Below are 21,034 nucleotides of genomic sequence, written 5' to 3'. Positions count from 1 at the left end.
CTCAGGTGTGAGTCTGCCTGCCTGCGACAAGGTGAGCCTGGCGATGACTGCTGTGCCACACAGCCCCTTCCTGTTGTCCCCGCTTCTCGACCTTGGCCCATGACCCCAGACCCGAGCTGGGGGGCAGGGGCGGACCCGCGGACAGAGTTCTGGGTCAGGACGTCACAGGCTGGCTGTGGGGACAAGCAAGAACTTCCTGGGGCTCTGACCTGGACATGAGGGCTACGTAGGCTCAGGGCTGGCTGGGGAGGGCTGTGGGCAGAGGCTCGGGCGTCTGCGGAGCCACCCGGGGTTACCCGCGCGGACGCCCACCTCTGCTTCTCTGGATTCTCCGAGGACCAGACCTCTGGCAAGACCCTACCTGTCGCCTTAACGGTGGCGTCCTTGCTTAGGGAATCTTGGGGAAGAGCCGGGACGTCGGGGCAGAGGCCTGAGGGTGGGTGGGGCATGGGGGCGGGGCGGAGGCTGGGCCACGAGGCTCGCGGAGCAGCAGCGCCACCTGGTGGCCAACCCGTCCCCGGCTCAGACGGAGGTCGGGCGCCGCCCTGGGGAGCTGATCTACAGACCCAGCTTACTGACCTGAACAGAATAGTGGCGGAAACGCTGGGGCTGGAGAGGTGCGTTGTTTTATGGCGCACCACACCCAGAGTGTCTCCCCCTCTTGCCACACAGCCGAAGTGCTGCGAGTATGGTTCTCAGTGCCAGGGGAAGGGCTCACTGGAGCCAGTGGGCTGCAGCCTTCTGGCCCTGCCCTCCCTGAGAACGGCAGAGACTGCATGCAGACCTGCAGAGGTGACGGCATCTCCAAGCCACCCCAGTGAGGGCCCCGGAGACTTCTTGTACCTTCAAGCTATCCGGGAGCATAAATGGGGGATTAAAAAGAGAAACTGAGCAAGTGACCTGTCAAGTGGTAGTTAGCACCACCTGGGGCGAGTCACACCACTTCCTTCCTGACGTGCATGCGAGTAATGTCATTTCTGTATTCCCAAGGACACTGGGGCGGAATCAGGGACGGCCCCTATACGGCGGGGACTGAGTGGGAAGGACAGGCCCAGGGTGTCTGGTCAGGAGCAGCTCCAGGGGCTGCCTGCTGGGCTCCTGGTAGCTGGCCCTCTCCCCAGGGTGCAGGGAGGGAAAAGGGAAAGGACCCCACACTGTTCACACGGATACCTTTTAAAGGAGATTTATTTTTATGGTATCTCTTCATGCTCCCAAACTGTCCAGAAACAAGGAATAGCAGGAAACAGACTAAGCAGCTTCCATCCAGCCCAGAAAAAGGGCTAAAGCCACGAATCGGAGCAGTTCTACAGCTCACTTCAGCGTGGCCACAACAGCAAAGGGTTTAGAAGACAAAGCCCAGAAGGTGAGAAAGTGAAGAGCCTGAAGTATTCCTGAGGGCGCCGAGCCCACCCTGGCCCTGGCCCTCCTCTCCCCGAGGCCTCCCACTCCTCCCTGAAGTCCTCTCTGATCACTAAAGCTGCGGCTTGGCCCTAATACGAGGCTGGTGGCCCCAGGCTCTTAACTGGCAGCTTCCGCCTGGTCACTGTCCCTTCACCCCGGCAGGAGACTGGCCTCCTTCTCCACTAGCCGGCTGACCATGCGCAGGGCCAGGGGCAGGGCCGTGTTGGTGTCGCGGTGGTAGCGGGGCTCGCACACCTCCACACTTGGCGTGAGCACAAACTGGGCCACGCTGGGCATCTTCAGCAGGTTCAGCAGCTCCGTGGCTCGGGTGCAGATGGCTTCTGAGTCCTCCTCACTGTGCACAGAGCCAGTGGCCGGGCTCTGGGCCAGGGTCCTCATCTTTGACAGTAACAGAGAGACCCTGGGGACAAGAGGGTCCCACCAGTCAGCTGCAGACGCACCCCTCACGTGGAAAAGGGTCAGTGTGGAGAGGCCCAGTCCCCGAAGGCACCCAGCTAGGGAGGCTTTTGCTCTTCGGTGGCCACCGCCCTGGTGCATCCAGCTGACACAACCTAGCCACCCACGTCCAAACAAGACCCTTGTGCTCCTGGGACTATTTCAAGACACCTGGGACAGGGAAGACCTCAGAAGCCACATCCTTTCCCCATGTAAGGCCAACAGGATTTCCTCTCCCCACTCACTAACTAGGTACCTGGGGATCAGGTCTTGGCTGCGGGAAGCCAGCTTGGTCAGTGTAGTCATGAGCACGGTGATGACCTGTGGTGGACACTTGGGCAGGGTAGCAGAGGGGCGGGACTGGGCGACCTCGAATAGCAGGGCCTCCAGGGCTTCAAAGAACTTGTTGATCTGCTCCACGGTGCACCGCCTGTCACAGGTTACCGACAGGTACTCGCCAATGGCCCACACCTAGGCCCGGGAACAGAGGCTCAGCCCACGCCCTGGTCTTGTCTGTCAGGAGGGACAGGAGGCCGGCGCTGGCCTTACCACACTGGTGAGCATGCTTGCTCTGCTGTGGATGCCACTCACACTTCCCACGAACTCCAGGAGGTCTTTGGCCAGCTCGACCACCAGGGAGGGCTTCAGCTTACACAGGGCCAAGAACTGGGAGCTCAGCACCCTGCCAAGAGCCGACGCACAGGCTCTAGACCCCGAGACCACCCCCCACCAGACCACCCCCTCCAGGAGTTGAGCAGGGAAGGCTCTGAGCAGCCAGGTGGAGGCTGCGCCCTCATGTCAGGAACTGAGGATCATGCTCGTCCCTAGAGGAAGCCACTGCCTCACTGGGGAGAAGGCTGGGGCCAGCGCTGTCCTCGGCCCAGGGCTTGAGAGTGGAGTGAGGACAAGCCTGCCTGTATTGGGCATTCAGAAAGAATGACCCAGGGGACAGGAGAGTCTGGAAGAGGGATCTGAATCAGCCCTGCAGAAGACAGGCTTTGGGTAACATTCTGGATCCGGGATTGAGAGGAAATGCCAGAGCTGGGTGTGGGGCTAAAGGTGGGGGTGGCAGGATCTGAGATTGCTGAGAGCAGCCTAGAAGAGAGGATGATGCTAAGAAATCCAAGACAGGACGTGCTCGATGTCAGGTGTCAGCGACATCTGCCAGGGGCTGCAGGAGGGACCCACCTGTGTACGTGAGCTTCATACAGTGGGACCTGGTAAAGTGCGTCACTTCTCTCCAGGAGCAGCAGCGCCAGCTGGTTGGTCAGGACCCCATCAGCAACCTGGGGGCCAAGAGCGAGCGCCAGGCTCTGTCTCACCCCAACCAAACACCATCCACCATCCACTGCTGCCCTTGCGAGGTGAGGCCACAACGGGGTGGGGGGCAGTGAGGGGCCAGGGCCTCCTCATCCACTGCCCTCCCAAGCGGCCCTCCCCAATACTTGGGGCCAGGTGGACTGAGCTGCAAGCGTCCAGGGAGCTGGGGGAGGACTGGCCCAGAGGGAAAGGAAACCCCTTGGGTGGGCAGCCCCACTTCTGTTCTGTGGCTTCCTTTGCTGAATCTGCTCTGCAAGGCCAGGGGCACAGTCTCGCTCAGCTCAGGGTGCACACAGACCACTAGGCCCCACATCCAGCCCTCCTCTGCCTGTGGCTGAGTGTCACATTGGTAAAGCTCCCCAGGAGCGGCTGAGGCGGGAACCACTGGCCTATGGAAACCTTAACTTTGGTCTTGAATGAAGCTGCCTGAACATGTCAAAGGTGGTAGAGGCACCGGGGGACACTGGCCCCAGCTATGCCACTGGCCCTAGGGCCACTCCTTCACCCCCCCATCCTGGGGATGGGAGACAGGACCTGGCCAGGCTGCAGTCTGTGACTCTCCCTGATCCTCACCATGGCTGTGGACAGCGGGTGCAGCAGAACGGGATTCTCTGCAGAATTCAAGGGCAATGCAACAGTCCTCGTTCTGGGCTAGCCCCTCTGGCCCCCTGGTGGTGTGTGAAGCCCATGGGGTGGGAGACCTGGGCAGTGGACTCACCTGGGTCACTGCTGAAAAGAACACCTGGAGCAGAGTGGGCACAGCCTCAGCACACTGGGCCACACGGGCGCAGCTGGCCATGGGCTGAAGCAACCGGTGGAGTAGGGTCAACCTGGGGAAATGCAGGTGGCCCACTGAGTGCCACATACCCCCCACCCGTTGACCACAGACATGCTCCGAACACGTAAAACCACGTGATCCCACGGGCTGGGGCCTGCAGGGAAGGCGGGAGGCCTGGAGACATCAGTGCACCTGGGACAGTGAAGCAGTCAGGGGTGGGCCTGGGGTCGGGAGCCCTGAGTGTCAGTCCTGCCCTCCCACTTCCTGGGGTGTGCTGGGCCTCAGCTTCTCCACCTGCCAAATGGAGCATTCACTGCCCCGACCTCGCAGGGTTAACGAGGACTGAACTGAGCCGCTGAAAGCACTAAGCACAGCACCCACACCCAGCAGACGTTCAGTGACGTGAGCTTGCCCTTAGGTGGTGGTGACGACGGCTGCTGCCCAGGTTGAGAAGTGGGGACAGAGTCCCATCTCAAGCACGAAGCACCCAGGCCTCAGTGCAGAACCTCAGCAGGCCCCATCCCGTGGCCACAGCCTGGCTTATCCCCTGCCCGAGGCCCCACCTCTCTGTGGTGCCACTGGCCTTGGTGCGCAGCAGGTGCTGGAAGAGACCCTGGAACCTTGGGTCCCGGAAAGCCTCCAGGCAGCTGGGTGTCCTGAGAGAGGTGTCCCAGAGTGGCCTCTCAGATGGGGCCAGCAACGACCTGTGAGAGGACAGATGCCTGAGACCAAGCTGGGAGATGGGCCCTTGGCTCAGGCCAACCACAGTCCAATTTGGCCTCTGACCACCTGGGCACCCACTTGTCAGGGAGACACATAAGCAGATGCCACTGTAACATCACAGCGCCCTGAGCCAGCAGTGTGCCTTAGGGTGACGGGGAAGGACTGCGGGGCAAAGCCCCTGGGACAATCCACTGCTGATCTCCAGGGCTGGGGGCTGCCCTCAGTGGGTGGTGAGGGGCCAGAGATGTGTTCTGCATTGGAGGTGGCTTTGCAGGGCAGAGACAGCCAGGTGCAGAGGAGGAATAAAGAGGGGCCGTGGTGCTGGGGGGTCAGAATTGGTGAGGAGGGGCTGGGGGCAGTGGCGGTACAGTAGTGCCCACCTGAGCTGCAGGTCCAGGGCCGCGGTCAGGCAGGGCAGGTCTAACAGCGCATGCAGCATCTCCAGGGCTGTGCTGGCGTCTACCAGGGCCGGGAGGAGCAACACAAACTCGGAGGTGAGAGGCGGGCTGTTCCAGGCCAGGAACTGCAGGGACAAGGGCAGCGGCTCAGGTCACAGAGGCAGCGAGCCACCATGACCACGTTACTGCTGTCACCAATGCACCATCCTGAGGCAGGGGTGTCTTTGTCAGCCCTCTCTCCATCTCTCCCTACTCTTGTGTGGTTGGGAGTCTGAAATATTCCCCTCAAACTTTTTTCTTTCACTTTTTTTTTTTGGCTTTTGCATCCACTTTCACACCAGTGATTAAACCAATCATTTCATCATTTTTCTCTCTAGGAAAAAGACTAAGTCTCCAACTGGGTTGAAAAGACCACAGGGTGAGGTGCTGGTTGCCAAAGACACATCAAAAACCCATGGCACCAAGGGCCATGCTCCCAGGTGAGGAAATCCTACTAGATGATGAGCCTGTACGAGCTCTGTGAGAACACACTCACCAAGACAGGCAACTATCCCCTCCCCAAAGGGCCTGCACATGGCTTTCTCTGATGGTAGCAACACTTTAAATGACACCCCACCTCATCCTGCACCCCACATGCCAGGCCTCAGACCCAGCAGGCTCTACACTCACAGCCAGGACCTGCCCTGAGCCCTGACGGGGAGAGCGGAGATGGCTGGGCCCTCACGTCCCTGCCCGAGTATACCTTAAAGAGGTTAGGGAAGTTCAACTTGAAAACACTGAGATTCCCGCTGAACAGGTGAAGGTTGTCCCTGCAGAACTGGATGAACTCAAAGGCCAGCATCGGGCTGTGGAAGAGTTCTGAGGGGACCCTGGTGAACAGGTGCTGGTAGATGGCTTCCGAGTCCACCGCAGCTGCCTCCCCTGAAAAGTGCCGCGATCCATCAGGGCAGATAGCCCTGCCCAACACCGGTGTGTTGAACTTGGCATGGAAATGCTTCTCTGTGGCTGGTTGGGGCCGCTTAGGGTTGCTAGCCACGTCTCTATGGCCATATGGGTCTCCAGGACACCAAAGGGTCTGAGACGTCTCACACGGGCCAGGTAAGCTCTACTCTGGCTACCCCTTCCCAGGGGCCACGGACCAGCTCCTGTGAGTAGTGCCAGCTATGGAGAACACTTTTTGGAAGATGCTGGTTCCCTGACTTTTGGGTTTTCGGGGCCAGTGACACATCAAGTGTTTTGAGAACGACAAAGTTGACAAGGTGTCGCTATCTAAAAATTTAAAAACTCCCACCATCTAGCCCCAGCGGTCCATAAAAGGAATAATGTCCTAAAAATGGAGGAACAGCGCCCTCCACGCGAGCACGTGGAGTTCCCTGCGCGGGCTCACCATGGTCCAGGAAGAATTGGGCAAGAGGCAGCAGCGCCCGCACGCAGCCCAGCCCCCCGCTTAGCCGTCCATGCAGGGCCTTCAGGCAGGAGAGGGTGCGGTACAGGAAGGAGGGGTCCTGCCGGCACAGCACGTCCAGGACCAGTATGGCTTCCACCAGGCACTGCAGGGACACCAAGGCCACGTCACACAGGCCGAGCACGCTGGCCTCCCCTGCCAGCCCCGCCAGCCACTTACAGCTTTCTGCAGGTCAGAGTCCCCCTTCCTCAGGGCTCCTGGGAGGAGGGAAGAAAGTCAACTGTCTCTGCCTCGGCCGTACAACAACCCAGTGAGAAGGTGCCTGTGCTCTGGAAGCTCAAGGTGAGGACAGTGAATGACTGACTGGGACAGGAGGGGCAGGGTGGGCTAGAGAGAGCAGGCCCCTGGGAAGACATGAGGCCCCCGGGGACTGCCACTGCCACAGGGGGGCAGGCAGGGCACGGAACCGGGGGACCCAGGTGCAGCCTGAACAGCACAGGTTCTGTCCAAAGCTGCGCTCCCTGGGGCTGACTCTCAGAAACAAAAAGCACCCCTGCCTAAAACTAACCACCTGGGGACACCAGCCTCTGCTGGGCAGCAACTCAGTGAACATCTGCTTCACCCCCTGGGAGGAGTCGAGACTGGGGGACAGCACCCTGGAGCAGGGTCCAGCTTCAGCCAGGGACTTACGCCGGTTACTCTGCTCGATGAGGCGCTGGCAGTACTCGAAGGCCACCTCCCTCAGCCGTTCTCGGGGGGGCAGCAGGCGGCTGGCAGTGGAGGTGGCGGACAGCACAGACAGGGTGGAGCCCTCCATCTCCGACCTGTCATCTGTGGGAGAACAGAATGCTCAGCAGGGCAGGGATGCGGATCCATAAGCGAGGCCTCCTAGAGGGCACGAGGCGAGTCACTGTTGGCGACGCCAAGCCCCCAGGGCCCACAACCTGCCCTGGCTGCTTTCCCCAGCACTGAACACTCAAATGTAGTCAAGTTTTCTGCCTACAACAAGTACACAGAGCGTACAGACTGCTTGTTGGTTTTACTTTCTATAAACTGAAGGTCTGTAGACGAGAAATCCAGTGAAGTTGTCCCAGTTATCTTATGGGGGTCCGCCTTACATGACCACTCTGGCTTCTCCTGCGCATCACATGAGGGTCGCCCATGGATCTGAGAAGGTCATCCCACGGCCTTTGAAGGCTCAGCCAGGAGGCCCACGATGCCAGGCAGTGTTCTCAGCTCAGCTCTGAGGCAGCTGGTCTCTGCTGCCTGGCCTCTCACCCGCGCCTGACTCCCAATGTACCTGCACCTGACCCGGGGTGTACCCGTGTCCCACTGAGGCCCACCTGCCTCCTACCCTCATCTGACCTGGATGCCACCTTCGTCCCACCCTTGGCACACCTGCATCTGGGGCACTGGTGTCCTCAGGGCCGCTATGCAGAAGCCACGCCCGCAGCATGGAGAAGGCTTGCACGTTCAGCCACTGGTCCTCCGTGAAGTGCTGGCCCGTGGAGAGCACCGTGAAGAAGTCTGTGGCCACTGCCCCATCCACCTCGGTGATGGGGCCTGGCTGTGGGAGGAAACACAGGTGGGACTACAGGGCTCCCTGGGCTGGGGTAGGCAGGGGGAGCTGAAGCCAAAAAGAAAGCTGACAGGTTCACAGCTACTCAGAAGGGCGCAGAAGATCCCCCCTTCTCCGTGAACGTGAGCTCGAGCGTGGCCCAGGGATGTGAAGCCCGGGATCTGCACTGCCCCGCCCTGTTGTAATGCCTGGCATCATGTAAGGGTCCATATCCTTGTAGATCTGGGCAGTGGCCCACCCTCTGTGAGATGCTAAAATGCTGCGCTGATCCCTAGTTAGATGCATGACACAGGTCTGCCACAGGCCACAGACCCCCAAAGACACACAGGCTAGGGGGGGAGCAGTGACCCCGCCTGACCCTCCCCCAGCAGCAGTGGAGGCAGGAAGTGAGGGGTCATCATGGAACCAGGCGGAAGGACAGGAGTCAATGGGAACCTGCCAGCGGCACAGGAGGTTTGTGATTCTTGGGTCCCTGAGGTATCAAAGCAGCTCTGGTCTCACCTGCCGGGCTCTGGGTGTGGAGAAGAAGCCCCCGGTGTGCGGGAGCCCTTGCTGGATGCTGGCGTAGCGGAGCCAGTCGACCAGCCTCTTGCTAAGCAGGTTGGTCTGGTCTGCAGAGAGCAGTGGGGACCACACTGGGGGTAAAATGGTTAAATCCAGGGCCTCCCAGCCCCACCTGATGCTGGAAGATCTTTCTCAGAGAACAGGCAGCTGCTCCCAATGGGGACCTGTAGAGTCCCCACACTCAGTCCTCCCTAGACTCAACCCAGAGCAGCTGTGGGGCTCACCAGACTCCCTGACCTGCCTTCTCATTGCCACCCCATGCATGGGACACCTTAGGAAAGGAGCTGGGGAGGCCAGTCCTTGCCCAGGCCTCTCAGGAAGGGGCCCCACATACCTTCCCGAATGGTGCCTGGGGCCAGGCTGACCACTTTCGACAGGATGGGGAGGAGGTGTCTGACACTGGGCCCCTCGGGCTGCCGGCTCTCGAGGGCCTTCAGAACATGCTGGCCCACGGTTCTGACCTCCTCTCTTCTGTCACCCTTCAAATCAAACAGGCCAAATGCTGAAGCACTGACATGCCCTTAGTGCAGAAGCGAGATCACCTCTTGCCCCCATTGCAAAAGTCTGCAAGAAACCCCTGGAGAACATCAGTTCTCAAGACCCCTGTTTAGGGGGGTGGGAAGGAGGACACTGTGTCCAGCATGCCCAGCACAGTGCAGAGAGGTCTCTGCTCCAGCCTGTAGCCTCCCTATCCAGGGAGTCTCATCACCAAGGCGGGAAGAGGGCCTGGGTGGGAACCTAGCTGATTTAATACTAAAAACACAGTAGCAGCTGCTGTGGACCTGGCCACAGCTGCAGGACATGCTGTCTTCATTAGTTCTCAAGGGACACACAGCAGAAACCCTAACACGACTCAGAGGAAGACTTCCCCATGTGCGTTCAGAGTCGGGTTGGCAGGGGCCACTGGTGTGAGCGTAAGGCTCAGGGTTCCAGCTACCTCAGAGCCAGACAGCAGTAAGCGACAGAGATGGTGAGGCTGAGCCTGATCCTCGTCTGACACGAGGGCTCACCTTCCCCTGTCTTCCAGGGCACGGCTGTTTGCTGACACCTGCCCACTGCACACTCTCATACGGGGCACACCACGCTGCCTGGACGCCTGATGGAGTCCACATTCTCAGCCTGGGGGCCACGACATGCAGCCTGCTGAATTTCAGTTTTATGTATCAGGTACATTCTTTAAATCAAGCAGGTAAAATAGAATTTCAGTGACAGAGTAAAATGTCTTTAAATGGCTGCACATGACTCTGTAGCCCACATGCTTAGAAATCTCCTTCCAATTCTCCAGTATAAGACGTGACAGTTCTTTGAACAAGGTCAGGGCAGGAAATGAAGCAGATGAGCTGGGCTGTCTTTCCATACCCCCGAGGCAGCAAGCCCAGCACTACTGGGGCCGTCGTAAGGTGCCTCAGGGCAGCCTGTGGAAGCTCCCATGGCTCTGGGGTGGAGGAGCCGAGCACCCATTAGGATGACAACAGCCATGGAGCACGAGACCCCAAACACGCTGACACCCACCAGCTCCTCCTGACACCAAAACCAAAACAGTGCCAGCTGCTGCCTGTGGTGGGGTGCAAGCCAGCTCGTGGCTCTGAAAACTGGCAAAGAGAGGAACAGAGGGTGAGTCCTGTCTCACTGTGCCCTCTGTGCACACACTGCACCACCGGGTGACCAAAGAGCAGAGGCAGCCAAGTAAGTGCCTCTTACAGAAAGCAGCCTGTCGCAGCTCCTAACGAGTCACTCCATTCACACGCTGAGCGTCCAGAGCTGCTCCTGTCACAGAGGGACAGGAAGGATGCACAAGCACCTGGCCGCAGACGTGGCAGAACCCCCCAGCCTGGATTAAGCCCCTTGGATGAAGTGCGCAGAAACACTGAGGACAGAGGGATGGGGGACCCCACTCCTGAGGCAGGCACTCAGTCCAGGCTGTGGGGCCCACAGAAACCCACCCGATCTCTTCCACAAATACACTGCCAGGGAAGGAAAGGTGAGTCCCTATCCTTAAGAAAGACACAAAGAAGTAGGTAGAAATGTTAAGATGTCTGGGACTTGTTTCTAAGTGATTTGGGAATGGGCGGCAGAGGAGGGGCTGGAGGCAGGGTGTTCATTACGTGGCTCTTTCTACTTTCATAAAATTTTAAGGGCAGCTGTGCCTGGACTCAGGGCTGCTGCTCAGTACCATGAGGGGCCTGAGCCACTGCCTGTCACCATGTGCACCCCAGGGGCCTCCTAGTCGCCAAAGGACAAGGCTGCCCCTGGTCCTTCCAGGAAGTATCTACAAATGGGACAGGAGTGGTACAGGCAGGTGCTTCAAAACGGCTACTGAGAGCACAGACTTCTCTGCTCGCTCTACCAAGGATGTCACTTATAAACTAAAATCCATTTCCTCTCTTGAGTTCCTCTCACAGCAACCAGTCATCAGGTATGAAAACACTTACAAAGGGGACTGTCCAATTGTGAAGGCTGCCACTCTACCAGCATCATCAGTGCCACCCTACGCATGTCCAGGAATGTCAGCAAAGCAGCCCAGACCTTGCGGCCTGACTTAGACTTTCCAAGGGATGGGGGAAGACAGGAAGAAGGGGAGCGGGAACAGGCAGGTTCCGGCTTGCTCCAGACAAATCCGAGTACCAGGCGTCCTGGCCCAAGTGAGGCAGTGATAAAAACTGTTGAAGGGAACGGGAACCCAAGCTGTGAGAGCCCACGCAGCACACTGGCACACACATGGGGACGAAGGCCAGCCTGTCAGGTTCTCTCCCGAAGCCCCAGGACCACCTGGGGTAAGACAGCCAACTGGAGTGGTGACAATTACCTTACCTGGGCCAAGAGCACAGAGGCCACCAGACTCAGCTGTCGGGTGTTCTGGGTGTGGTCACAGGACAGGGTCAGGCTGTTGGAGGGTGACATCTCTCTCAGGATGGCGGTGCAGAGAACCTGGAGCTGCTCGGGGCATGCAGGCAAGCAGAGGGTGGTCTGCAGCAGGTCCACGCATGTCTTCTCCAGCCTGGAAGGTGAGATCCCGGCAGGCGGGTGACACGTCACACCCATGGTAAGAGCACCCAGCACCCCAGAGAGTTGCCTGGGTCCCTCTGGCAGGTGGATAGAGCATTTCATATGTGAGAACCTTCAGCACTGGTTTAAGTGGACATAGGACTCAAACGACAAAGGAACGTTTGCACCAATCTCGGTGTGGATGAGGGCACCCCATGGGCCACTGTGTTACACTCACCTTCGGTTATACTTTGTGGCTGAGACAATGAGGAAAAGCCTCTGCAAGGAGTCGACCGCATCAGGCCCCAAGTCATTCTTCTGCAGCAGCTTAATGATCCGGGAACAGAACTTCTGTAGCTCCTCATCTTGGATCTCCCTAAACAAAGAGGACGTCAGCAATTGTGAAGGGACAACGAAGTGCTTCTCTGAGCTACAAAAGCATGACTGCTGGACAGGGGGAAATCCCTATTTAGTAGAGAAAGCCGGGTGTTGTGGGAGGAATGCGATTCCATCACCCAGTGCCCCGCAAGATAAATTTGGTGATTATCTAAACTGGTTCCTCTCTCCCTGGGATTTAGTGATCCATCAGTCCCATAATTTACAACACCACACCTTTCTGATTTTATTATTCCAGGAGAAGAACTGAAATCAATTGCTTTTAGGAGTCTCATTCAAATGTAAGGGAAATTTAGTCTAAGGTGTGATACTTAGGACTATATTTTTAAATTAACCGAAGACAAAGAGACAGGAATAAGAATTTAAATAGTGAGGGCTATTCCTTTTGTCTTTCATCCTTGAATAGAATGTGAGCTGGGAATGAAGTTCTGAGTGGGTTTCAGTCTTTGTCTCCTGGTAAGCTCTTTGGAGTAAGCATGTCACATACTGAGTGAGATGCTAGGATTTTTTATTTAATATAGTCCCTAACGTCAAATGAACTACATATCTGTCCAGTATTGAAGGAAAGGCAGACTGTGATGGACTTACTGGGAAATGGTGCTGCATATCCACAATGAATATCTCCATATCTCTTTCTAGGAGATTTTCAAAGGTTATTTTGACCAGAGATTTTTGTCCTATTCATAGACGTGAGAACTTAACCTACATTAAAGACCTTGCTCACTATAATCACAGAAACCTCTGCTACCCTCAAAACCCTGCTCAGGTATCCCCTCCTCCGGGGACCCACCTTGTTCCGCCCCCGTCCCCCAAGTCTCCTGCGCGCGGCCTCCGCTCTGCGAGCCCCACCCCCAGGCGCCGCAGGGAAGAGGCGCGGGGAGGGAGGCCCGGGCCGCGGCTCCCCGCACCTGGCCTGGTGGAGCAGACTCTCCGCTCCCGCCGTGAACATCCCACCGCCGCCGTCCGGAGAACGAGCTCCGCGCGCTCGAGCCACTGAGACCCCAGGAGCCCTGCCGGGCCCGCTTCGGACGCCGCCTCATGTGAACCGAACGGGCCTCCGCGGGGGTGCCACCGGCTTCCGGGTCGCGTCACGTGCCGCGTCACGTGGGAGGACCGCCGGCCAATGGGCTTTGGCGCGGAGCGTCCTGGGCAGGGCGGGGCCACGGGCGCCCGGGCGGCGGGTCGCGGGTCGCGGGTCGCGGTCAGCTCCTTGTGGCCGCCGAGTCCCGAGAGCTGGGCCCCTCGGCTGCCTGCGACCTCGGGGTCCCAGAGCCTCTTGTCCCTGGAACAGCTCCCAGTGGAAACGGGGCTCCTGGGGCCGTAGGAGGCCTCACTGGCCCCAAAGTGCCATCGTCCCAATTCTAGTTTCATTGTCATGAGCACGGCCGTGCGCGGGACGCTGTGCAAAGTACAGCCTCTGCAACTTGTCGGCCGGGGTTAGCGTGCAGCAGTTTGCAAGGAACAGCTGCGGCTCTTAGTTTCGTTTTTGTTTCTTCAGCTCCCATTTATTTAGCACCTGTCATGGGTTGTAAGGTAGTACTGCTTTAAAAAATCTCTTTTTCGATCACCACCATAATTATGGGATATTATACTATCTCTCTATTTTACAGATGAGGCAACGGGTTCAGAGCGGGAGGGTCAGTTTCTGTTAATTCTAAAAGATGTGTTGAGTGCCCAGGATGTGCTCGGCCCTGCCCTAGCGATAAGTACCTCTAAACTGCAGGCTGCATGGGGACGCAGGGCGACACTCCAGCATGATAAACGCCCTTACAGCTTGAAGTGGGTGGGGATCGTACAGGAGAAGGAAGGCTTTCCAAGGGGACTGGAGTCTAAGAGGAGCCTAGAGGGTGTCCAGACCAAGGGGTGAGGTGTGGAAGGCAGAGTGAAGACCTGCTTGCTGTGATCTAAATAGACCTGAGGGGGACCTGACCTCTGGCTACCAGGTAGAGAATGAAGTGGTTAGGGAGGGAGGGAGAGAGAAAGGCTGGTGCAGTTGTGGTCTAGGAGAGAGGGAGGTTGCTGGAGAAGTAGGCAGATTTAGCAACCATTCAGGAGTTGGATTTATTTGTAGGACGTGGTGCTTGACGGATTTAGGGGCAGGAGGAGGGACAGGGAAAAATCAAGGGCAAAGCAGGTTTCTGGTGTGGGCACCGGGTGGTGCTATTCACTTCGTATTGGGGCAGAAAAGGAGGAGGGAGTTTGTGGAAAGAGTCCTTCATTCCATGAACAAACAATAATTGAGACCCTCCCTGTGCTAGGCACTGCTTTAGGTTCCGGGGAATAGAGCAGTGAATGGTGATCACGTTCTTTCCACAGAGCGGGTCAAAGTTAGGCCTTGAAGGGGCAAGTGCTAAGACGCCTGGATACAGGGAAAGGAGAGGAGGACGAGAGAACAGGGCCCAGGCAGTCATCTGTGGGAATCCCAGACATGGTTTTGAGATGCCCTCTGGTGCCCAGTGGAGCTCTTTGAGGGTGGCTGTGCTGAGGATGAAGAGCAGGGAGCCCACTGATGGGGAGCGAGGCTGTGGGAGCTTCTGCCCAGGGGGCACAGGGCGTGCAGTGCACAGCCCCAGAACCCTGAAGAGTGGCAGCTCGAAGAGGAAGGGAACTGGCAAAGAAGACTGGTTATGGGTAGTCTGTAGAGGGTTAGAAATCTTGGTTCTCATTTGATTTTTAGGTAATGCATGTATGGGACAAAAGTCCTTGGCCAGGGTGCAAAAGCCCACAGCTAGCAGGCAACAGCCCATCTAATCAACTCTCATTACTGCTTAGGTATGGGATTGTATACTTTAATGATTTTAGAGCTAACAGGTGGTTGACATACCAATCTGTTAAGAGATTTTAAAGAATTCCTGTAGGGAAAAATGTGAAAAAATGTTTGCTAAGGGCCAGCTGTTTGTCAGTGGAAACTTTAGAGACAATTATACTTATATTTAATCATAAGAATGTAACTTTTGCTTAAATCGTTTGAGAAGTTATGTTTTAGATAACGATCACAGTTTGATCATCTTAGCTTTTCATAAATTGTACTTTGGAATGTCATGTTAATTTTAATGATTTTACTAGTTTCCATTGTTTAAGCTATACTTAGCCATAGATAACTTTTGTAACACTGCCCATGTCTTTGTGTCTTTTTGAAATAATTGAATCAACTGATTTTTCTGGTGAAAGTTCCTTGTCTTTACAATAAAAAACAGAAGCTAAGTTTGAATCAGGGCTGTACCCAGTTTTCTCCTAACAGAGGAGTTGCTGAGGTGCAGTCCATTCGGGCTTCTCATTGCCTTCATGTTGCTTTGCATATCTGTAACACAGCGAGAAGTCTAACAGCAGTCTATGGAAAGCCTACTGCATGCTAATATTTAATATGTAGTAAGGCAAAACATGCAAAGTGTACAAATCTTAAATGAACTCAATGATTTTTTACATTTCTGTAAACCAGTAGTAAACTGGTAAATGTTTAACAACTGGCTCTGTTGGGGGGTGGGGGGCTGATTTGTGTTTTGATAATTTCCATGGTATAAACTCTCCTGTCACGGTTGTTGTCAATGGGAGACCATTTCCAACTCCCTGGAGGCTCCCTTGTGCCCCTCACAGCCCATGCCCACTCCCCTCCCCCAGAGCTAACTGTTGTCCTCACTCCGCTCACCAGAGATTAGTCTTTTTACACTTCATACAAATGGAACCATACAGTATTTACCTTTCTTTTTCTTTCATGAATATTTGGTTTGTGTCCAGATTTTGGCAATAATAAATAGAGCTGCAGTGCACAGTCTTTTGGGGAGGAGATGCACTCACTTCCTGTTGGTATACACCTGGCTTCACACAGTAGCTAACTTTCCCTGAGGACTTAGCTAAGTGCCAGGAATCATGCTCTCCCCACACTGAGATGCACCCCAAGCAGTATCACTGAGGATATTTGACCTGTTTCTTACAAAATTTAATTTGTGTAAAATGTTATTTTAAGTCTCACTAGTGAAAATGGTTGTCCTAATAAAACACAAAATTTAAGAAGCTAAAAAATTTACAAAAAGAGATGCTAATTAGCCAGTGCAGCTCCCTGGAGGAAACTGATTATTCTCACTCATGCTTGCTATTGGCTAAAATCTTAAAATATAATGCATCTAATGGTTAATGCTTGCAGTCAGACTTACAATGGAAATGGAGTCACCAGAAGGAAAGCAGAAGTGTTCAATCTTTAACTGTGGACCACTGAAATCTGAAACACGCAACTTATCTATTGAGGTGAATGAGATAATGAGTCACCTGCACACTGTGGAACCTTGATAGTGACAAACACACATTTTTATAAAACCCCAAGTCAGAAGTAGTCTGCAGGTGTAACGCCCACGTCATCTTGTAAATATGGGGGCTCTGAGAAGAGATGGTGGCCAATTTCATTGCATGTGACATGCCCAGAGCACTCTGCCAGGTACCTGACACCACCTCACTGAATCCACAGGGTGTCTGTGAGGTGGGGCTGCCCACTGTACATGGGAATAAATAGAGTTTGTCACAGGCTAAGGTACCACAGCTGGTAAGTAGCAGAGCAGGAACTTGAACCCAGGGCTGACTTGAAAGTCACTGCCCAAGCATGTTTGCTATGTTGCATACCCCCCAACCCCATCACAAATAAGGCGGCCTCAGAGAAAACATGCACAAAATGGGTAGGAATTCTCATTTTGCTAAGTGCCAGCAGGAAGGCCCACATCTCCCAGGGGAGCTGTGGGTACCTGTGTGCCCAGGAGCAGAAGGATGGCTCGGCTGGTTCCTCCCTTGCCATATCTGAGGGGCGGATAAGAGCTGTCTTCATATTCCTGGAGCTGCAAACACTCACACTGAGAGAACTCCCGGGAGGGTTGCTGAGCATCGGAGTCACAGGTACCTACACAAATGGTTTCCTTTGTCAATCTACTTCCCAGGAATGGAGTTCCCAGGACATATGGGAGAGAGCATATCCCCGCGGTAGCTGCCCTTTGGCCTCCTGAGCACCTCAGGGGGTCTATGTGTCCAGGCCATCTGTCCATTCATCCATCTGTCCGTCCATCCATCCATCCATCCGTCTGTCCATCCATCCATCTGTCCCTCAGCAGCCACCCACTCACAAGGACCACATAGAACTTTGGTGTCATTTTTTTAATATATAATTTTATTTCTGGTTATAGAAACAAATGCTAAGAGGAGAAACAAAACTTCCCCATCCACATACAACAATTTTAATAGATAAAAGAACAGTTAAAATAAATGAAAAACAAAAAGTAGAAATTTTAAACTTTGTTATAGCTTTAAAACATTAACGTCTGATACAATTAGAAATCACATTCAGATCTCAAACTTTTAAAAAAAAGTATGGCTCCTTATTAAAAAAATACTGTATCCCATTTGAAATGAAAACACAGGCTGGCCTGCTTTAGACGTGGGTCTGTCCGCTGTTTGCCTACGGCTTGCTCCTCCCATGGTGCTGGCAACCTCCCAGGTCCCACTGTCCCTCATCAGTGGCAGGACACCGCACCATGACATAACCTACACTTCACATCCAATGCTCTGGAACCTAAATTTCCACTTTATAGGATACCACTGCTTTTTAAAGCATTGATTATTAAACATATTGTGAAAAATATCTGACAGCCACTGTAAAAAAAATACACGCTCACACACACATACACACACACCCTGAACAACACCCTCCCTGTCTCCCCCCACCCCCACATTATTTTTACAGAATTATCATTCAGATACAAAAAAAAAAAAAAAATTCTCAGCATTGGCTTTAACCCCTTCCTCACTGCTGGCCTTCAAGGTCTGCAGGAGACTTGTAGCTCAGCTAAGGAGAGGGTCTGGAACGCGGTTTCTGTCTCTGCTTTCCTCCCCACCCCCCTTTTCCTGAAACAGAAATGGAGCCATATAAATATGGAATACTAGGTATCCAGAGAGCCTTTCTTGAAAGGAAGTTAGGAAGGAAGGGAAAGGCCAAACTTACAAGATCTGACTTTAAATCCCCATTTTTACTGATTAAAAAAAAAAAAAAAAAATCTGGACCAGTTAACCCAGAAATTTAGTGGCCACAGGCACAGTTTAATGCATATACAGGCCAGTAAACTTCATGCAGGGAAAAAAAATAATCAGAGTCAGAAATCTTGCTCAAGCTCAGCCAACATATTCAGAAAATCAGGGGACAGTACTAGACAATGCTTGCGACTCTGGAAAACAACTAGAAGAGCAAGTCCTCTTCCTGCAGGGAAGAGAAGTCTTCATGGATGGAGCACATGCCCATCACTCAAACATTAACCCGGGTGGAACCACTGTCCCCTCGGGCCCAGCCTGCCCTGCACACTGTCCACTGTGTTTGACACAAAGCAAACCACCAATAAATATTTGGATGAATCAAAGGAGCAAACTATTCCAGAAAAAAGACTCCCAGATAAAGAATAATAAACCAGGATTCTTCTAATTCTGACTCCCTTAAGATAACTGGGTAAGGGACAAAAAGATGGGAGAGTGACTCGAAGCCTTCCTTGGTCATCCTCAGCTAGTTCAGGAGCCGGGGTCCCCTGCAGCCAGTGCTGAGCTGCTTAACCAAAGCAAAGAAATGCGTTTGCTGCTTCTCAGTGGCTCCAGTAGTTTTCTTCTCACCACATTTTCTTGATTGCTGGAATCACAAGCAAGTGCAAAGAATAAATAAGATCCTTTGAGTGGGGTTTCTCTCTGGAAAGAAAGATGCCTAAGAATAAAGTGACTGCTCTTAACTATTTTCTGAAACACTGAGCAGCCGGAACCAGCCATTAGGATAAATAAAAGAAACTGAAAAACCCCCAAGGCTCACTAATTCAAAGAAGGGATTTTCTTTTCGGTCCTGCACAAAAATGCAATGACAATGCCAATCTTGGTGACAGGCAGAGCTTCTGCGTAGTGCTCAGTCCTTCCCGAGAGTGGCCACCCCTGAGGGAAGGCCTCCGCTCACCAACCAGGGGGTTCAACACTCCAAGGACGAGGCTGCTCCTCAGGGCAGGAGTCTGACCTCCCGAGCAGCTGGTATGACATACGGCTTTGATGCCACACTTTAATGGCAGGCACGGTGAAGTTCATCAAACAGAGAGAGATGAATCCGTCTAACCGCCGTTCCCTGCTCTCACCTCTTTTTAGTCACCTGAGTCTCAACTTTGCCTCTGAGAACCTTCTCACCACCTCCAAGGGAAAGCCACACACCCAGGCAGCACCTCTGGTTATGGCACATGGTTGGCCCTGCCAGTGGAGCGGTGTCGCCCCGGCTGCGCCACCCCAACCACCTCCAGGATGTGGTTCTGCAGTGTCCCCTCCAGCAGCAGAGCTGAGGAGCGGCAGCCGGTGCCTATGAGAGGGGAGCTTAGACTAGGCTGGAGAGAACAGTGGAGCCGGCCCAGGAGCAGGCCCTAAAGTGCCTGCTGGGTAAAAGACAAGTGTCTTCTTTTTTTTTTTTTTAAATATAAAACTATCTTCCCTAGACAAAGTCAGTAAAATGGGCCTATTTTTTATTTCAGTTCAGAGGAAGTGCTTGTGGTTCTATCACAATATTCCACTCTTCCAAGCAGCTCTAACTTCAGGGTTTGGGTAAGAGAGGACAGAGGAAAGAAAGCAGCAGCTCCAAACAAAACAGTCCCTTTTACAAATTTGAACTCTGAAAGAATTCAAACCACATGCCTTGGGAAAGGTCACCTCAAGGTGTGAGGCCCAGCTTGCCATCCTGCAAAGCACCAATTCCAAGCCCTCCCTCTGGTCACCAAATGTAGCAGCTTTTGGTATTAAAAGGAGACGCAAGTAGCAGATGTCTTGCACAAACCCTAGCGAAAACAGTAAGTGCACAGATGACGAGAACCGTGTCCTGAGCATTTTTAAAACCCTAATGTGGAAAACGAGGCCTGGAGAAAGGAACCCATAAAATGAAAGAAAACTGTAAGATACAGTAAAACAATCTGAAAATAACGAACCGAAATTGGGCAAGAGACCATTTGTTATATTCCATATTCTGCCCTTATCTCAAAGAGCCAAAATACATATCAGGGAACCTCCAAAGCTAAGTCCTGTCTAAAGATTATTCTTGTCTTCACAGCAGCATATTTGGAAAATTTAAATTAATCTTATTAAATAATATTGCTTCTAGGCAGAGGTATTATAAAGGAGGCTTGGACAAGGCTGTGGGCAAACACATTTTCATTGTAAGCCTAAACTCGGAGTGTGACAGAGTCGGCTAGGGGTTTCCAACATTGTCCCTGCCACTGACCGATTGTAGCTGTGTGGCCCACTATGTGGATGAGGCTTCCATCCAGCATCTGGGGGCCTTCCTTACTTGTAAAGCATCTTACAATTGGTTTTTGTAGCTGACAGCAGAGGAAGTAGCCTGCTATTCAGCACTGAAACAAGAGGCAGTACACTGGTTATTCTGAAGCTTTTGTTTTGGGTGGGGGGTAGTTGGGGGTGTCTATATTCTCAGAGGGGTGGGGAAGTGCTGAGGACCGACCTGGGTGTCCACTCCAGAGATGGCAAGAGTCCTTCACACCACATGAAGTCACTCAAGTGCAAAGCGGAATTTGAGGCTTTGAGGGAAAAAAGGCCATTCACCCCCACCAGCTGTATTTATTTCTACATTCTAAAAGCTACAGGAAAAATCCTTTCTTCCCTAACATTTCCTCACATTTGACTAAGTTTTCATATTTCAAATGAGGTTTGTTCTTTATAATGTAAGACATGGACTCCAAAGCCACAGAAAAGCTTCCTCCTCCTTCTGAACTCTCTGAATTGCCCAATGAAGAGATTTCTGTCTACAGAGAGAAGGCCTTACAACACGGCTCTGTTGAGATTCACAACTCACCTTGAAAGATCTGTGGAGATCCTTCTTTATTTTAGAGGAAGTAAGAGCATGAGCTGAACAATGCCCGTGATCTCAAACCGATCTTTCACTAGGGCCTGTGAGGTACAGAGAAGGGACCCAAGAGCTGAATGGCTGAGATCCAGCCTCAGCTGAAATCATTCTGGGGGCCCATGGCAGCCTGGAGGGA

The 21,034-nt window shown here is 53.7% G+C and overlaps 1 protein-coding gene across 1 annotated transcript; it reads right to left on the bottom strand.

Annotated features, from left to right (window-relative positions):
• Positions 1–1,167: 1,167 nt before the first annotated feature.
• Positions 1,168–13,040, bottom strand: AP5Z1 (adaptor related protein complex 5 subunit zeta 1). The gene is made up of 17 exons (XM_063090605.1): positions 12,914–13,040; positions 11,848–11,985; positions 11,436–11,622; positions 8,959–9,103; positions 8,562–8,671; positions 7,880–8,048; positions 7,172–7,312; positions 6,701–6,738; positions 6,464–6,626; positions 5,819–5,997; positions 5,059–5,201; positions 4,519–4,659; positions 3,896–4,007; positions 3,046–3,143; positions 2,407–2,539; positions 2,114–2,328; positions 1,168–1,822 (listed from the first exon to the last, which is right to left on the bottom strand). The coding sequence occupies exons 1-17, from the start codon at positions 12,952–12,954 to the stop codon at positions 1,552–1,554; spliced, it is 2,424 nt and encodes an 807-aa protein (XP_062946675.1). The 5' UTR covers positions 12,955–13,040; the 3' UTR covers positions 1,168–1,551.
• Positions 13,041–21,034: the final 7,994 nt, after the last annotated feature.

The sequence above is a fragment of the Cynocephalus volans genome, chromosome 3 (genome assembly GCF_027409185.1).
Source record: "Cynocephalus volans isolate mCynVol1 chromosome 3, mCynVol1.pri, whole genome shotgun sequence".
Classification (NCBI taxonomy): domain Eukaryota; kingdom Metazoa; phylum Chordata; class Mammalia; order Dermoptera; family Cynocephalidae; genus Cynocephalus; species Cynocephalus volans.
This window is presented reverse-complemented; position numbering and strand designations above follow the sequence as displayed.

Coding starts and splice junctions, on each gene's coding strand:
- AP5Z1 (XM_063090605.1), bottom strand. CDS start 12,954: ATGTTCACGGCGGGAGCGGAGAGTCTGCTCCACCAGGCCAG. Junction 8,672..8,958: donor CCCAGGCACCATTCGGGAAG/GTATGTGGGGCC, acceptor TGCTCTCTGCAG/ACCAGACCAACCTGCTTAGC. Junction 5,202..5,818: donor ACTTCCCTAACCTCTTTAAG/GTATACTCGGGC, acceptor TTGTCCCTGCAG/TTCCTGGCCTGGAACAGCCC.